Raw genomic sequence first — 19206 nt, forward strand, 5'->3', positions numbered from 1 at the left:
CCCCTTCCCTAGCTGTAATAACTTAAACTACCCTCAGCTGAGAACCATCGATCTACTTGTTTAAATCTTTTGGGTTAATATTTATAATCCAAATAATAGCTGACACCGGTATTAAAATTATGCCAAGAGAACTCACATATCTGAGTCAAATGGTCACATAATTTAAGCACAGTATACATTTTTCAGATAACCAAAAGTTGGTATTCAATATACCAGTTTACATTGATAAAAATATTCCTAAAGACATCACATTTTTCCCTGGCCAAATTACTCATTGAAGAGATGGACTACCACTATTAGGAAACTGCCTAGCTTTCGGTATAGTAGTTACTTGTTTTTGGTTATTTGCTCCTCCTCCCTCTACCCCCAATTAAAATGAAGAACATACAGTTGTAATTTCTTTTCATCTAACAAGGTTGCCCAGTTGAAAATCAATATCAACATGAAAGACAAGGGCATTTATGAATCTAAATAGTTCCATCTCAAGTCCCATATAACATTCAGTTTTAGATTGTTTTATTATATGGCACGCAAAAAAAATTTTTTTTTTTTTTACCAGTTATGATCAGATTAACACTATTGAATGTGAGAATATTTAGGCCTCTACTTGTCACTTGTCTATGGCATTCCAATGGCAACATTGGACATTTCTTGTGGCTCTATTTCTTAATGTCCTTTGCCTGCCTTACCATCTTCTACTATTTGCTTTCTTGTTTCTTTTTCCATTTTGTGCCATTTCACATATAATCTGTGAGTTGATAGTCTGCACCCAGAGGACTCTATCTTTATTTTGCAGAAATCTTACCTATTCCACAGGAAATTATAAAGTATAGTTTTAATTTTAGGGCAATAAACTCAATACATTTCAAAGATAATTTTAAAGCATCAACCTGATTTATTTTTTTCGCTATTATTTATTACAGACTGTTTTAAATTATGTTCAAAATATATCAGAGACATTAAACAACTGTGGAAAATATCAACAATGTTTTTGTGTGTTTTTTTGTTAATCCTCACCCAAGGATTTTTTCTATTCACTTTTTACAGAGCATGGAAGGGAGGGAGGGAGGGAGGGAGGGAGGGAGGGAGAGAGTGAGAAAGTGAGAAAGTGAGAGAGAGAGAGAGTAAGAGAGAGAGAGAGAGAGAGAGAGAGAGAGAGAGAGAGAGAGAGAAACATTAAGGTGAGAGAGACACATTGATTGCCTTCCACACGAGCCCCAACCAGGGCCGAGGATGGAACTGCAGTTGCAATCCAAGTACATGTCCTGGACTGGGAAGCAAACCAGCGACCCTCCAGTGCACGGTCCAATGCTCTAAGCACTAAACCATACCGGCCAGGGCTCAACTATGGTTTCTAAGAGTATCACAGGAATAGCAATCATACTTCAAGAGAATATTTATACTACAAAGCCTTAAATATTAACTTATTGTGATTCAGCTATACCATTCTTTGGTAATTTAATTTACAGGAATACAACATAAAAATCTATGAGGAATACGTTATGATTCTTTATTCTTATTAAAAAAAATTCAAATTTTAGCAAAAGCATGAACCACAGGAACTCAAGAATAAAACTTTCCCCTCTCTAATAAGGCCTACAAGATTCTAAAGACAGATATGAGTGTTTGCATCACAAATAGCCCATAAATACTTTGAATTTTTACCTAGTCTTAATCTTTTTATGTTCTCCATTTTCACTGTAAATTAATGTCCTTTATCTTTTTAAAAATATTTTTTAATTGATTTCAGAGAGGGTGGGAGAGGGCAAGATAGGCAGAAACATCAATGATGAGAGAAAATCATTCTGTCTAAAATAAGTATACTAATAAAATGGATGATGCTTTAGTGGCTGGACTGCTTGATATCGCTTCTGGTTGCTTATGAGTAGCCTATTTCCTTTCATAGTTGAGGCTGTTGAACAAGATACTTTTGGGTAACTGAGGTATCACTGATAAAGTTCTTCTTTGATCCAGCACAGTCTTATTTCTACAGACTAAAAGATTATAACCCAAATAGTTTGTATGTCATGCTAGACTTAGGAAAACTATCCTGGAAAGAGATGGATAGTTAACAGCTCAGACGTAAGTTATTCTAATCTCCAAATTATTAAACAATAAGAAAAAAATATTGGTTCTTGTATTCAATTTTAATTAAGATTTTATAATATAAACACAAAGCATATGAAGTTGAAAAGTTTGACACCTTGAAGGGAGCAAATGCATCCAAATCAACTAAACCTAACTTATAAGTCATGGTCACCACAAAATGCTTTTCAGAGCTAATAAAACCCTACCTGTTTACACCGATAGCTATTATAATGGGACAAAAGCTCCCATATCAGGTATATATAAATGAATAAATGTAGAAGTATGGAAAGCACAATGGTCAATTATTATCTAACACCTTTTGAAAGCATGTATAAGTGCCTGTAAGGACAGGAACAGGATTTAACCATCTTTGTATCATTTAGCATCTTAGCATAGTACTCTTTATTAGGTACTCAGTACTCATTTGAGTGGTCAACTGATAAAATTTTAAATGGATTCAAATACTAGAAGAATGTACTAAAACAATATAAACACTGTAAAAAAAAATTTACCCAATGGACTTCTGTTGAAACATGATCCCTGGCCAATCTATACATTTTATTCAAAGTAATCACTTAGATGGTGATTATTATATCTCTACATATCCAGTCTCTCAAACCACAGCTAGTTTTTAAGTAAACATTATTCAGTGTGAGGGAAAGGAATAAAAACCACATTCTTACTTACCTTCAAATGCTTTAAATCTCTAGTACAGGAGTTGAAGATTTTGATAAGGAACTAAATAAAAATCCATAGAACCACTGCAACTTTCCCTCAAACTTTTAAATGAGGCATCATTAGTTCTACCTAGTCTAATCCCTCTTTCTTCTTCCTACCAGGTGAGTTCCTAAAGTTCTTATTTGTAAACTTAATCAAATGGAATTTAATCTGTTAACTTGGAAAGTTTAACTTGGGTACTAAAAATATTTAAAACAATTTAATTGTTAAGATGACATAAAAAGATGGATATTATCATGAGGACAAATGGTTTAAGTATCTTAGGTACTTGAGAAGTACATATTTAATATAAAGTTGACAATTTAAAAATTCTTATTATTTTTTTGGGGAAGCTGTTACTTTATTTAGCTTCCTTTATTATTGAACTATGGAGAGAGGCTGCACCAAGGAAAAAAATTACCCTTACAAAGATTAAAATGCAGCCCACTTTATTTTAATGTCTTTGCACATGTGTTAAACTTTGATTATTCCAGGAAAACAGTAAATAGCAAATTATAAACAAAAGACAAGTAGATTCTTGCAAAATGGTATAATTATCAAATTTATTATAAAGGGATATAACTTTTCATCCATAATTAACTAAACCAAATTTTAAAACATAAAAGTCCATAAAACAGTTAAATTTTATTGTTAAAAACTCCAAAAAGTTTTAATTCCATGTTTGTGTTAACTCAAATCTTAGATCCAGAGCTGACTTCCCAAAATTTTAAAAAAAATTAGTTTGGGTTATAGAAGTATTACAAATGTACTGTGTCTGGTAACAAAAGGTATTAATATAAGTCATTTCAGAATGATTCTTATTTACCTTGTACATACACTATGCATGTCTAAAAGTAATATTTTCTTTGTTGAGGAACAAAGATAAAATGGAAAAAGGGGTTAACATTTTATAAGTTTGTTATTGGAACACTCACGTCATCCTAACAAAACTTTTAGTATCAAATAAAAATTCCCAATTTAGTGTAAAATCAGTAGGACAAGATACTAAAGAATATTAGCGACTATTTCTATATCACAATACAGTTTTTTGCTTTAATTATGATACTCTTGGTGATTCTGGACAGGGAACAGAAAAAGATAGCCTCAAAAAATTTTTTAATACATCTGACAAAGCTATGCTTTACACTAAAAACTTTTAAAAAAGGTAACACATAAAGAAGAAAAGATAAGGGATTTTTTTTTTTACCAAGCAATTCTGGTAGAATATACCCTTACTCAAATAAAAGAATACAGGTTTTCTAATAAAAATCAACTTAACACCAGGTACTTAATTTTATACCCCTTTAAAAAAAGGTTAACAGTCGTGATACTTAAGAATGAAATATCAGTTACTCTCTGATCTTCCAATAGTGGTTTCAAATAGACCATTCTAACCAAAACAAAAACCAACTTGAGTTAAGCTTTTGTTAACCATTCTAAGTGGTTAAAAAAAAAAAAAAGATATTAAATTAAATTAGCTAGATACTCAGGTAAATTCAGAAAACACCAAGTGTACAGAGTCTTTTCTTTTTGGCTATATAATATTAGCAGAAATAAGAATAAGAACAAAAGCAAAGGAAATAATTATTAGGAGATAATGAATCTCATTTAAAATGTTATCCTAAAGGGAAATACAAACAAAAACGATAAGTAGTTGCTATATCCCTGTCACGCTAAAGCAGCACAATAATATTGGTGTTTAATGTTTATTTCACTACGCCAATATTTACGTGCTGCTAGAGCGGAACAAGTATGTCAGTCCACTCAAACATGAGCATCTGATGATGAAAATATAGTTTTGAATGAATTTCCTTAAATTTCTAGAGCAGCAAATAATGATTCGCATCTTGACTATAGTATGTAAACCATGATGTGCTGCTACAGTACTTTAAGGCCTCAAAAATACAGGATTCATCCAACAGGGGAAATCCCCCTAAACTTTATTGGGAAAAAAACACACAAACCACAACACACAAAATAACAAAAAAACAACCCTCCCCCCCACCCCCCACAACAGTAACAGGAATAAGAGGACCTCTAAAGTCTTTAATAAATTTACCTGCAAGATTAAAAATCTATTATGGTCCAAGTCAATTCCATGGCTTCGAAGAAGATTTCCAACATCCTTAAATGTCTTCTTCTTCCCACTTATGTGATAGACAGAAGTATTATCTCTGTAGGCCGTCCTGGATACATAGAAGTTACTGTTAGGAATGACTTCATAATCATCCCCTTCCTGTTTTGAGGAAAAACAAAACCAGAAACAATTTTGGTATTAAGTTACTGCTCCACATTTTACTCACGTCATATCGAAACTAATTATATGGATTAGAAATTTTAAAGAACATGCACATAAACCCGAAATAGTTCTCAGAAATAACCTTCTTAGTAAAGAATAGATACTTTTCAAAGTTGTTTGATTCCTTCCTCAGAGATCACAAAAACCAAAAAAGCCAAACCAAATAAACAAAAACAACCCCCCCTCCCACCTGCAAACAAGCCTAAAAACATTTGACTGAGAAAAAGAGTTAATGAATGGGGACAAGAATCTGACTACATCAAAAACAAACTCACACAAATTAACTCATATTGATAGATTAAATTACTAGTCCATTAAAAAAACCTGCAAAGAATGATTCAAGGAAAAAAGGCAGGCAGTAATGAGGTGATACGGCTAATTTTTATTTTTGAGGGGGAGGGGAAATATACTTTTAATTGAAGGTAAAAGAATTGTAAAAAATTGACAACTATACTCCCCACATTAAAAAAAAAAAAAAATCAGATTTAAAAAGTGAAGCACAAATCTACTTTATTTAAACTCACCTGACCTTAAAAGCTATGTCATTTTGAAATTATGACTTAAAATTTACATGAATCAAATGTAACTAATAGGCAATGGAACAAAATCTGATTAGCAATCTATTTTTCAATTCAAATTGTACAATAAAAACCTAAGAAACAAGAAAAAATACCTAAGAAACAAAATTAAAATAGATGCCCCTATATAGGTTTAAAGCCCTTTATATTAAGAAAAAATTGAAACAAAACGTATGAGCCAAGTCACATTTCTTCTCATTGTGTAATTAAATTTCTATATTTTTAGGTTCTGGCCATTTTTGAACCATGAATTTTCAAAGTTAATTATTAATCAGAAGAGATAAAAAACCTATACCAACAAAACTGTGTAACTAATCTGGAGTCATTTTACCTATAATTGTCTCCTTTTCTAGAAAACAAACATGTTAGCTTGATCCATCCCGTTTTAAAAGGGTAGTTTAAACTGAATCAAAGCTCTTTCTTATCAGATACACAGAACTACTAATAACATTCGATTTAATGTGAACTGAAATAACAGAGAGACGGTTAAACTTAGGCAACCGTTACATTTCCAAGTTTAGGTAATTCATCTGAAAGCAATAAAATATAACTTAAAAAACAAAGCAAAAATGTATAGTAAAAGAATGCCTATTTGGCGCTCAGAACATTAAAACTGCTTGATGCTTTATTCCAAAAAGGTAAGCACTAACTACTCTGAACTACTTAAAATTAATTTTCCTGGCTAAAAATTTTAATATTTTAGGTTTAACAGCTACCACCACCACTCCTCAAAAAAGAAAATATGGTCATGGAGGTAACTAAAGCAATAATCTATTCTGCTTTAACAAGACACTAACTTTTGAAACCCAAATTTAAGCCAAAAATAAAACGTCCAATGTATTTAAATTATTTGTATTAAATTATTTGAGTAAGGACTCAAAGTTGAAAACAACTAGATAGTCAAAGTCCCTTACCTTATCAATTATCTTTTGAAAATGAACTTCCACAGTACAACTCTGAATATCCTTGTGTTCATCAGAATTATGTATTAGTACCGAGAGTTTTTTAGATCTTATTTTTTGTGCTCGATAGCCAAACACGAAAAGCATAGAATCAATAACATTGGATTTGCCACTGCCATTTGGCCCAATAATACAGGAAAAGCGCTGCATAAAAAGAACAGAAAAAAAAAAAATCAAAGTGAAGTTTAAAAGGTCATACTACCGATTTTAAACAGCTTGATTTCTTTAACATGCAGCAAATCTACAAATATTCTGGTTTTCATTGCTACATAACACAACTTAAATTTTCTTACTACTTTGCCACAAGCTTGAACACTTTAAAAAAGGCCACATTCTAATTCTAACTTTTTACAAAATTCATTCTAATAGTAAAGAGAAAATACTCCCTTTAAACAAAAAACACACCAATTCTATTCAGTGAAAACAACTTTATAATAGGTAAAGAGGTACCAAAGATAATCAGATAAAACAAAAGCTAATTTGTTGTTAAAAGCAAACACCAGGTGTGCATCAATCAGGATAAATATCATAGTTACAAAACTGAAATATCTTGTAATAACGACTCATTATCTTTCAATAGTTATTTAAAATGGTCAAATACCTTATGAAAAGGTCCCAGAATTTTTTCCCCAGCATAGGATTTGAAGTTCTGGTTTACAATGTGAGTTATCATAAGTCGAGGAGCTCCAGCTTCATTGGTCATTGCAGGAGGCGGGGGAGGAGGGATGCTATTCAAAATCTCTTCTAAACTTCTATTATCAATTTCCTCACTTGGAGTCTCTAAGTCAGTCAAGGGAAAGGAAAGGCAAAGCGAGGGGGGCAAAAGCCTGCATTAGTGCAATTCGTTCTGAGGACTAGAGCCTCCTAATCTCTGGAGAGATGTTTTTTAAGAAACACAGGAATCGCTCTTTTCCACTTAAACAGTATTATCCTAAGCTCAAAGGCGATGAGAATCTTTCATCTTGATTTTATTAAAAAATTTTTTCAAAGGAATGCCACCAGTCACAAAACCTATACAAATATACTTCTTAGGAATCAAAACACTACATCCATCATAAAGCAAATCTGGGAAAACCACGGCAACCTGATTCCCTGCTACCCGCCTATTCGGGTGGTTAAATCCTAATCTAGATCCAACTTTTTCCATATCTTTGAGCACCTGGAAACTCCATTCCTGAGCCCCACCGAAACTGTCACAAGGTTTCATAATGTCATCTAATTACTGGACTCACAAAGGCTACGGTGGCTTCGAGTAAATTATCATCTTCTCTTTAATCTAACTTTAAGACCACAGAAGTGAGGTTAGGGTCAAGCAACTTTTCATTATATTAATAGTCATGTTGATTATGCCTGAAAGAAAAAAAAAAAAAAGTCCACCGGCTATTGGCTGACCCGGCCGATTTCCGCGGAAATAACAAGGCCACAAACAGAAATTTAGTAAACAAATGAAGCCATTTACTCGCCCCCATTCCCTCCAGTACCGTTACACAGAAATTGCACAGTCCAATCTCCGAAAATCGCCAAATCGCTTTCTTGAGCTGACCTACCGGATCCCCACGCGATCTTGGGACGTCAACCTTGCAGCCCCTTCTTGTTCACGCCACATAAATCCAGCCCGTCCCAGGTGGGGCGCGGACCCACCAGGGTCCCCCAGCGCGCTGTCCTGCCGAGTCTGGGCGGACGGGCGGTCTACTCACCTGCGGCATCAGGGGCCGGGCTCCCCGCACGGCCGGGCGGCGGTTCGGGCTCCGCGTCGCTGCTGGCGCCGTCCGGGGACTGCGGCGGCCCTTCCTCTCGGCGCCGGGCGGTGGAGGGCTGGGTGCCCTTGCGGGGCATAGTCGCTGGGGCCGGGTGAGAGCGCGAGTGAGACAGCGCCCCGGCCGCAGGGCCGTGCGGTACCCACGTTCCCCGCCGGACCCCGCGGAGGGACGGCTCAGCCTCCACCCCGCCCCACTCGCCCGTGTCCAGGAGCCTGTTTTTAAAACCTCGCTCAACGCCAGCGGGTCCTCGGGGAAGAAGGCACAGAACACCCAGGCACTAAGGAGTGATTCGTGTTCTTAAGCAAATGGGGGAAACCTAGACGTGCCTGGGCATCTAGCAACGATGGAGCAACTGCTTAGGCTCTTTTTGTGGTTTAATGCCCCACCGCCCGTCGCCCACAGAGTAAGTGCACAGGCATATTTGAATGCACTTTCTAAACGAAGTTAACTTCCATACGCTGGCATTGCTAACATCCCCTCGCTCTCGGGGCTAGGGATGCAAGTGCACAGACGTAGAGGAGTTCGTGTAAACTTCAGGTTTGCGGGTCGGTGAACTCTTCCTAAAGAGGAAGACTAACGGGCGACTCGCCGCCCACAGTCCTCCCCCCGCCAATTAGCTCCAGGCGCCGTGGACCGCTCGCGGCCCCGACGTCTCCCCTACAGTCCGACAGGGAGGGCGGGGGGAGGCTGGGCTCGACCACTCGCGGCTTCCAAATCGGACACCGGCAGCGCCCGCTCCGGTTCAACCATCCTGGGGCGACAGGGGTCTGTCCCTCCGGCGCCCGCAGCGGAATCCCTTCGGATAATAAGCTAGAAAGGTCGCCAGTTAAGGGCTAAGACCCGGCGACCAGTCCCTCGGGAGAAGAGAGACCCGCCGGGGGCGACGCCCTGCCCCCGACCGACAGCAGGGCTCGTGCGACCCGCGAGGCTCAGAACCCCCAGCCCCCACCCCTCACCCCGCGCGACGCCGAAGTAGCTCCGAGAAGCGGCGCCCGGGAGCCGCGCGCGGAAGCCCGATTGCCGGGGAGCGGCCGCGGGGGGAGGGGTGACAGCGGGAGCGATTTCCCGGCGACAGCTCGGCGCGGACTTCGGCGGCTCCAGCTCGAGGCCTCGACTCTCCGGGCGCGCGGACGGGGCAGGAAGTGAGAGTATGACAACCTGGTCAGGAAGAGATGCACTTTACCTGCGGGACGGTCCACTCAGACCGAGGCTGGAAACGGCGGTACAGACCCCCGCTCTTCCCGGTGTTTCGGCTCCGGGTCCTTCACTCGAAAATGGCGCCTAAAATACAAACTCGAACGGAAATTCGTTACAAATGTGCGCAATGCTTTCTGGGAACCACTTATTTGAAAAAAAGTGCGGCGATTATCTTCGCCATCTTCTGGGCGCTTCCACGCATGCGCTTACTCCTGGAGGGCGGGGAGGAGGAGGAGGGGGGGAACCCAGACGACGTGGGACGGCTTTACTAAGTGAAAACACTGTTCCGAAACAGTGTTTTCCTTGGGACCTACGGAAACAGCAGTATTATAAAAATATTGCCAAGAAAGTGCGACAGAGCGAGTTTTGAAAGAGGGGGGAAAAAAAAGAGTAAGGTTCCGCCCGCAGCGGGAGGCAGCGCTCAGCCGTCCAATAACACCCCTTACACTGGAGGGCGGGCGTTCGGAGGGGCGAGGTCTCCAGCCCGCTCGCATGACGCGTGGCCGGGAAGTATCGCGAGATGAGGGAGGGCGCGTAGCTCTTTAGGAGTCACTATGGTGACAGGGAGGTCGGGAAGCATCTTGGTAACTGGTCCCTGTGAAAGCAGTCGCCATCGCTTCCCTGGAATTCAAGGTAAATCTCTTCACCTTTGGACGTGGTGAAGAAAGGGTTTGGAAGTTGTGGCAAGCACTGGATTCCACGTTTCCTGCTTTGAGGGTGTGTGCGACGTGGAGCATCAGTTATTTGACGTCTCCCTGTGGGCAGTAGACCTAGCTTTTGGGATGCAACGGAGGGAGCCCTGAATTTGGAGGGAGTCGAGGGACTGTAAGGAGAAGGGAAGACCTAAATTGGTGAATGATCGAGTAGTCCACATGTGAATAGCGGAAGAATGATTTCGAGTTATTGGTGTTAGTCGTTAGTGTCATGGGTGAAGGGCGGTGGTGGTGGGCTTTTGAAAGTCCAGGGAAGGAATGTTTGTCGATGTCATCTGGTTGACTTTAAGAGAAAATCGATCAGCAAATATTTCTAAAGTGGCTTTTGTATACAGCGCACTGTGCAAGGCATAATCAGGATTATTAAGCAAGTATTCCTGTTCCCAGAGAATTTAGTTATGTTGGTAGTGAATTTTTAGCCTGGAGTCTGTGGACCTGGTGGTTATTGGTGGTGACTGGGCTTCAGAGGAGTTCATAGTCGCTCCCCCTTCCCCAAATTGTATGCAAAATTCTATGTTTGTGCATTTTTCTGGGGAGTTAATTTTTCCAGAAAAATAAGTAAGTATTACGACTCTTGCCCTGAGGAGCATAAAGTCAGGTTCATTAATTCTCAAAAAGGGGTGTGGACACTCACTGCAAGTGCATGAATCTGGTGATCTTGGGAGACTGGTGTGGTTTCAATAAGCATTGACTTCATATTATAACTTTATATTTATTGCTTTTTTAAAATATATTTTCATTGATTTCAGAGAGGAAGGGAGAGGGAGAGAGAGATAGAAACATCAATGATGAGAGAGAATCATTGATTGGCTGCCTCCTGCACGCCTCCTACTGGGGATGGAGCCCCAACCCAGGCATGTGCCCTTGATCAGAATCAAACCTGGGACCCTCCAGTCCCCAGGGCCACGCTCTATCCACTGAGCCAAACCAGCTAGGGCTAGTTATTGTTTTTGTAAGACAAACTACAGACAATAAAGCTGAAGGGGAAAAAATTGGGTGGTAGGCATACTAGAATGTATAGATAAGGATTCTCTCTGAGAGCTTCTGAAATCTTTTGGGTTTTCGAAGTTTGTAAAACATTGCGAAACCTGAGTTGGAGGGATATCAACCATGAAAAAGCAAAGACAAGCCCGGCTGGTGTGGCTCAGTGGTTGAGCATCATCCTTTGAACCAGGATGACAAGGTTCGATTCCTGGTCAGGGCACATGCCGGGGTTGTTGACTAGGTCCCCAGTTGGGGGGCATGCCGGCGGCATCGATCAATGATTCTCTTCATTGATGCTTCTTTCTCTCCCTCTCCCTTCCTCTCTGAAATCAATAAAAATATATTTTTTAAAAAAAGCAAAGACTAGACCAAATTGAGTGGTGTATATAGGGGATAGCACAATATGGTAGAAAGATGTAACAGGTAACAGAATTCCAAATCCTATAATTTTAGCTACATGCTTGGACAGTTTACTCAGTTTATCAATCTCTTTGAGAGTATTTATTTATAAAACCAATATGTAATACCTATCTTATAGGATTGCTTATGATTGTTCATCCAGCACACATGCTATAAGCATTTGATATTGTGCTATGAATGTATAATGGGATGTCCAGTTAGAAGGTTAGCTTATAAAGGTTAGCTTGAAAGCCATGTCAAGGATTTTAGATGTGGTATGAAGGAAGCATCTATTAAAAAATCTGTGCTAAGGAATGACTTGGTAAAAACAACAACAAAAACAGTAGTTATGTGGGATATGTTGAAAGCAGAAGAGACTGAGATCAAGCATGCTTTAGTTAGATTATTACTGTATTAGAGGCCCAGTGCACGAAATTCATGCACGGGGAGGGGGGTCCTCATTCGAGCCTGCACCCTCTCTCCAATCTGGGACCCCTTGAGGGATGTCCAACTGCCCATTTAGGCCCAATCCCGGTAGGACCAGGACTAAATGGGCAGTCGGACATCCCTCTCACAATCCAGGACTGCTGGCTCCCAAGTGCTCACCTGGCTGCCTTCCTGATTGCCCCTAACCGCTTCTGCCTGCCAGCCTGATCACCCCCTAACCACTCCCCTGCCAGCCTGTTTGCCCCTAACTGCCCTCCCCTGCAGGCCTGGTCACCACTAACTGCCCTCCCCTGCAGGCCTGGTCACCCCTAACTGCCCTCCCCTGCAGGCCTGGTTCCCCCCAACTGCTCTCCCCTGCAGGCCTGGGTCCCCCCTAACTGCCCTCCCCTGCAGGCCCAGTCGCCCCCAACTTCCCTCCTCTGCCAGCCTAGTCACCGCTAACTGCCCTCCCCTGCAGGCTTGATCACCCCCAACTGCCCTCCCTTGCAGGCCTGGTCCCTCCCAACTGCCCTTCCTTGCTGGCCATCTTGTGGTGGCCATCTTGTGTCCACATGGGGGCAGCCATCTTGTGTGTTGGAATGATGGTCAATCTGCATATTACTCTTTTATTAGATAGGATAGAGGCCTGGTACATGGGAGGGGGCCAGCTGGTTTGCCCTAAAGGGTGTCCCGGATCAGGGTGGGGGGTTCCCTTGGTGTGTGGGGCAGCCTGGGCGAGGGGCCTGTGGTCGTTTGCTGCCCCCCGGTGACCCAAGCGGAGGCCCTGGTATCTGGGATTTATTTATCTTCTACAATTGAAACTATGTAGCCTTGAGTGGAGATCAAGGCAGGCCAGGGCTGCGGGAGCTTGGCTTCCTCAATCACCGGGGGCAACCCAAGCCTTCTGGTCTCTCCAGCTCCGTGGCTGCCACCATTTTTGTTGGGATTTATTTATCTTCTATAATTGAAACTTTGTAGCCTTGAGTGGAGGCCTGGGCCCGCCAGGGTGTGCGCAAAGCTTGGCTTCCTCCATTGCCAGGGAAACCCAAGCCTCCTGCTCTCCCCGTGGCCGCAGCCATCTTGGTTGGGTTAATTTGCTTACTCGCTCCTGATTGGCTGGTGGGCATGGCTTGTGGGTGTAGCGTGAGTGATGGTTAATTTGCATATTACTCTTTTATTAGATAGGATAGTCCTCCATGTGGGAGGTGAAAAGTCTCTATGTAGTAGAATGGAAAAAATCCTGACACATTTTGGAAGAAATAAAATCTGTAGCTTTTATAGATTTTAATGTATGAAGCTGAGAGTGTAAACCATTAAAGTCAGATACTATCCTTTGTTTGAATCTTTAGTGATGAAGGGATAGGAAGAAAGATAAATCACAAATAACTCCTAGTTTTACTGCTTTTGATAATTACTGTGAATAATGGTAAGTCTTAATGACTAATAAGAAAGAAATGTAGTCCAGCCGGTGTGGTTCAGTGTTTGAGTGTCAACCTATGAACCAGGAGGCCAAAGTTTGATTCCCAGTCAGGGCACATGCCCAGGAGGCAGCCGATGGATGATTCCCTCTCATCATTGATGTTTCCCTCTCTCTCTCTCTACCCCTCGCTCTCTCTTCCTTTCTCTGAAATTGATAGAAACATATTTTAAAAATCAATAAAGTAACTGTGACTTTAGATTTGGTTGAACCTAACCATGCCCCACTCAAAACAAATGTTTTCAAAATGGACTTAAACCAGGTTATATAATGAAGAAAAAACATTCATAACAAATAGCTACTTAAATTTAGAGAGAAAATAGGACACTCAGAATAAGAGATAATTCGAGATGAGATAAGGGTCACAAGAAATAAAGACTGATTGATCCCTGCCAATGCTTTGGATGCTTCTCATGAAATTAATACTTTCTAATCTTTATGGTCCAAAATCATCTAACAACCGTTATCTATAATTTCAGGCATAACCAAAAAAGAACCCTTACTTTTTATATTTTAAAAGTAAAATTATATCCCACAGGGAGAAATAAGTTCACAGAAAAAGTTGGAATTAGAATTAAAATACACATTTGCAATTTAAGTGCATGATTTTGTCATTATAATAATACTAGAGTCCTAGTACACGAATTCTGTGCATGGGTGGTGTCTGGCTGGCCCACCCTGATGGGGGCCCATCGGACTGGGCCAGTGGGAGGGAGGGGCTGCAGGAGGTTGGCCTACTGGCCCCACCCCTAATTGGGGTATGGGAGCAATTGGGGGCCCGGTTCAGGCTGGTTGGCTGCCGCAGTGTGCCTCATAGCCACCGGTCGTTCTGGTTGTTCCGCTGTTCTGGTCGCTGGGCTTTTATATATATAGACTAGTGGCCTGGTGCACGGAATTCGTGCATGGGGGGGTGTCCCTCAGCCCAGCCTTCACCCTCTCCAATCTGGGACCCCTCTCGCAAGCTGGGACTGCTGGCTCCTAACCGCTCACCTGCCTGCCTGCCTGATTGCCTTAACCACTCTGCCTGCTGGCCTGCTCGCTCCCAACTGGCCCCCTCCCCGCCGGCCTGCTCACCCGCAACTGCCCCCCTGCCCCCGCTGGCCTTATCACCCACAACTGCCCTCCCCTCTTGGCCCCCAACCTCCTCTACCTCGGCCTCGCCACCATGACTTTGTCCAGAAGAACGTCTGGATGGTCTCCCAGTCTAATTAGCATATTACTCTTTTATTAGTATAGATAGAGGCCTGGTGCATGAGTAGGGGCCAGCTGGTTTGTCCTGAAGGGTGTCCCGGATCAGGGTGGGGTTTTCCTTGGGGCGTGGGGCGGCTTGGGCAAGGGGCTTGTGGTGGTTTGCAGGCTGGCCACGCCCCCATTGGGGTGGGGGTCCCCACTGGGGATGGTGCTGGCCTGGGTGAGGGGCTGGGGCAGTTTGCAGGCCAGCCACACCCCCATGGGGGTGAGGGTTCCTGTTCGGGGGGCGTGGCCAGCCTGGGTGAGGGGATGAGGGCAGTTTTCAGGCTGGCCACACCCCCTTCAGGGTGGGGGTTTCCACTGGGGTGCCTGGCCATCCTGGGTGAGGGGCTGATGGCTGTTTGCAGGCTGGCCACGCCCCCCAGCGGGGACCCTCACCCCATAGGGGCGTGGCCAGCCTGGGTAAGGGGCTGAGGGCCTTTTGCAGGCCCCTCCTTCGGTGGCCGGCCCGGGTGGGCAGGAAGCTTGGCTTCCTCTGTTGCCAGGGGTAACCCAAGCTTCCCGCTCCCTCTGGCTGGCTCTGTCATCTTAGTCCCACTAATTTGCATACTCACTCCTGATTGGCTGGTGGGTGTCACGAAGGTACAGTCAATTTGCATCTTTCTCTTTTATTAGTGTAGATATGTTTTGTTTGCCTTCTAATGTGGTCACAACATTTCATAAGGTGAAATTAATTTGCAGGTAAATGTTTAAAAATAATAAATTCATAATTGTAAATATTTGAGTTAATTAGATATTAAGTAATAAAATGAATAAATAAACATCAATTTCTATAAGTTATGCATAAGTAGAGAATACTGTTCAAGATTAATAAATTGGATATAGACACAGGACAGATAGTAATAAATATCCCTCTTACCAACATAAGCCCCCAAATACATTAACCTTGTTGAAACTCTCACCTAACCTTATTGAAACACTCACCTATTTTGCAGAAAAAATAGGAATAGAGGAAGCGGAATAGTTTTTTGGAAAGGACCATTTTTAAACAGGACTTTGTTTTTATTCATGTTTGTTGGGTTTATGGAAAGATGTATTAAATGGGCAGTAGCAGAGAATATAGCTCAAGAGAGAAAATTTGGTTGAGATAGTGTTATAAAGATAATTGGAACACTAAAAATAGATTAGTTTTTTAAGGTTGTGAGTAAAGAGGGGATAGTATCAGAAAATGTTCATTCTTAGAATCTAGGAAAAATAAATATTTCTAATGTCTCTGGTAGGACTCTAGACACAAAACCCAATGCAATTTGTCTTAAGAAAAAAAAATAGGCTCCCATAAACCCAAAAAATCAGGTGAGTATAACTGGATTCAGTGTTCAAACAAAGACAGAAGGATTTGGTTTCTTTCTTTGCTCTGCTTTGCATACCATCATCTTGGCCATAGTGGCTTTTGGCACCTCAAGGCTGCCTCCCTGCTATGGTAAGTTAGCTACAGTAACTACAGCCTCAAATCTCCTAAAATTAATGACTGGGCATAGCAGAGTTTTTCTTCTCTATCATTTATTTGAATAAAAGTTCTGAGCCACCTGTGAAAGAGTGTACAAAGGGAATGGAGTGCTCTACTTGGTTTAAGTCTGGGTCTCGTGCTCACCCCATTCAAGCCACATGAGCTAAGAGTGAGGAAGTCAGTGTTTCAAGGAGAAAGTCTTTGTAGCTAGAATAAGAGTGAATATATGCATGGTGACAAAAACACCAATTTGCACTACAAATAGGTAACCATTATTAACTTTTTACTATGTTTCACTGGATATTTTATTTTACTTTATTTTATTTTTTAAAATATATTTTTTATTGATTTCAGAGAGGAAGGAAGAGGGAGAGATAGAAACATCAGTGATGAGAGAGACTCATTGATCTGCTGCCTCCTGCATGCCCCCTACTGGGGATGGAGCCCACAACTTGTGCATGTGTCCTGACCAGGAATTGAACCCTGACCTCCTGGTTCATAGGTCGATGCTCAATCACTGAGCCACGCCTGCTGGGGCTCTACTGGGCATTTTAGGTACTTATCTCATTCATTATAATCAACCTGTGAAGTAGGTATTATTAGCCCCATTTTAAATAAGGAAAAATAATGTAGAGTATGTGGAAGATCACTAGGAGGGGGGTTCACTATAAGAAGGGGTCAAGTGTAGGAGAGACTGCAAAGAGAATGAGAATGGTGAGCTTTTGAAAAAATAACATTTATTAGTTTTTTTTAAAAAATGCAGAAATGCATACAGAAGAAAATACAATTGGGTCATAATCCTATCACTCAGTTAATTATAATAAATATATGAATGTATCCTATATAATAAAGAGGTAATATGCAAATTGACCATCACTCCAACACACAAGATGGCCGCCACCAGGTGGTCAAAGATGGCTGCCCCCATGTGGACACAAGATGGCCACCACAAGATGGCTGGCAGGGGAGGGCAGTTGTGGGCAAACAGGACAGCAGGGGAGGGCAGTTGGGAAGGACCAGGCCTGCAAGGGAGAGCAGTTGGGGGCGATCAGGCCTGAAGGGGAGAGCAGTTAAGAGTGACCAGGCCTGCAGGGGAGGGCAGTTGAGGGGGGACCAGGCCTGCAGGGAAGGACAGTTGGGGGGGACCAGGCCTGCAGGGGAGGGCAGTTGGGGGTGACCAGGCCTGCAGGGGAGGGCAGTTGCGGGGGGACCAGGCCTACAGGGGAGGGCAGTTGGGGGCGACCAGGCCTGAAGGGGAGGACAGTTAGGGGCGACCAGGTCGGCAGGGGAGGGCAGTTAGGGGTGACCAGGCAAGAAGGTGAGGGCAGTTAGGGGCAATCAGGCCGGCAGGGTAGCAGTTAGGCATCGATCAGGCTGGCAGGGGAGTGGTTAGGGGGTGATCAGGCTGGCAGGCAGAAGCGGTTAGGGGCAATCAGGAAGGCAGGCAGGCGAGCGGTTGGGAGCCAGCAGTCCTGGGTTGTGAGAGGGATGTCCGACTGCCCGTTTAGGCATGTCTGGCCATCTTGTGTGTTGGAGTGATGGTCAATTTGCATATTACCTCTTTATTATATAGGATACATTCATATATTTATTATAATTAACTGAGTGATAGGATTATGACCCAATTGTATTTTCTTCTGTATGCATTTCTGCATTTTTTTTTTTTTTTTTTATTTATTTTATTAATTTTTTACAGAGAGGAAGAGAGAGGAGAGGGATAGAGAGCTAGAAACATCGATCAGCTGCCTCCTGCACATCTCCCACTGGGGGTGTGCCCGCAACCAAGGTACATGCCCCTGACCGGAATCGAACCTGGGACCTTTCAGTCCGCAGGCCGACGCTCTATCCACTGAGCCAAACCGGTTTCGGCATTTCTGCTTTTTTTAAAAAAAACTAATAAATGTTATTTTTTCAAAAGCTCACCATTCTCATTCTCTTTGCAGTCTCTCCTACACTTGACCCCTTCTTATAGTGAACCCCCCTCCTAGTGATCTTCCACATACTCTAATCCCGGGATTGGGCCTAAATGGGCAGTTGGACATCCCTCGAGGGGTGCCAGATTAAAGAGGGTGCAGGCTGGGCTGAGGGACACCCTTCCCCCCCCATGCACGAATTTTGTGCACTGGGCCTCTAGTAGATAAATAAAATACTATGAACATGGTAAAAACTTTAAACAGTACAGAAACATATAAAATGAGAATTAAAAGCTTCCATTCTCATCCCAGTGCCCCTACCCTCACAAAGGTCTCCATTAAATGTCTTGTATATATCTTCCCAGAAAAATATTTTAGTATCCAATAGCTTATATATGCCTTTTTATTTACACAAAGGGGATTGAATTACATAATATTGCTGTATATATTTTGTCATTTAACATATGGTATACATCATTCTATATTAGTATATACAGATTCATCTCATTTTTTAAATAGTTGCATAGCACTCTCGTGTATCAGTTGAGTGTGATTCTTTTATGCTAGTTGATGAATTAAAAGGATGAATTAAAGATGACTACTTATTTTAACATTTATGGATCACATGGTGTATTGGCTAGAATAATAATAAACAACCTGCATTTATTAGGACATCCTATGAAAGGCTTATAAATATAGCCAATAAAAATAATATTAAAGTATGGTGGCAAGATATAGCTATAATGATAACTAGAATTGCAAGGAAATGTAAATATCACAGCATATACCTACACTTTAGCAAATGCATATGGGAATTGGAGTGGGGTGGGAGTTAGAGGTCTTTTGTAATTGAACTATACTGCCATTTGAAAACCTGTTTCTTTTACTTGCTGTGTCTTTGAATCTGTTCCTGGAAATGATGAGCCTGTCATACAAGAGAGATCTTGTTTAGTTCTATGATAGGACCAATCTGAATATAAGACCTGGCTCTCTTC

General features: G+C 41.9%; 2 protein-coding genes across 5 annotated transcripts in view; one reads left to right on the top strand and one right to left on the bottom strand.

Annotated features, from left to right (window-relative positions):
* SMC4 (structural maintenance of chromosomes 4) overlaps nt 1-10057 on the bottom strand; it is a 36262-nt gene extending 26205 nt beyond the window's left edge. Inside the window, exons 1-5 of the mRNA XM_080656169.1 lie at nt 9588-10057; nt 8342-8485; nt 7246-7424; nt 6597-6788; nt 4865-5041 (exon numbers count right to left, since the gene is read on the bottom strand). Of these exons, the coding sequence (XP_080512295.1) occupies nt 4865-5041; nt 6597-6788; nt 7246-7424; nt 8342-8480 (687 nt within the window). The 5' untranslated portion in view covers nt 8481-8485; nt 9588-10057. The remainder of the gene's footprint in view (nt 1-4864; nt 5042-6596; nt 6789-7245; nt 7425-8341; nt 8486-9587) is intronic.
* A 36-nt stretch (nt 10058-10093) lies between these two features.
* Nucleotides 10094-19206, top strand: part of IFT80 (intraflagellar transport 80) — a 103160-nt gene continuing 94047 nt past the window's right edge. For 2 of the 4 annotated variants that reach the window (XM_080656174.1, XM_080656173.1), the window contains exon 1: nt 10119-10234. Coding sequence is in view for 1 of the 4 variants with exons in the window: in XM_080656173.1 (XP_080512299.1) it covers nt 10156-10234 (79 nt within the window). In the remaining 3 variants the exon portion in view is untranslated. Of the gene's footprint in view, nt 10235-19206 lie in introns of all 4 variants that reach the window. The other 2 variants (XM_080656172.1, XM_080656175.1) reach the window with 2 other exon arrangements.

Source organism: Plecotus auritus (assembly GCF_963455305.1).
Source record: "Plecotus auritus genome assembly, chromosome: 2".
NCBI lineage: Eukaryota > Metazoa > Chordata > Mammalia > Chiroptera > Vespertilionidae > Plecotus > Plecotus auritus.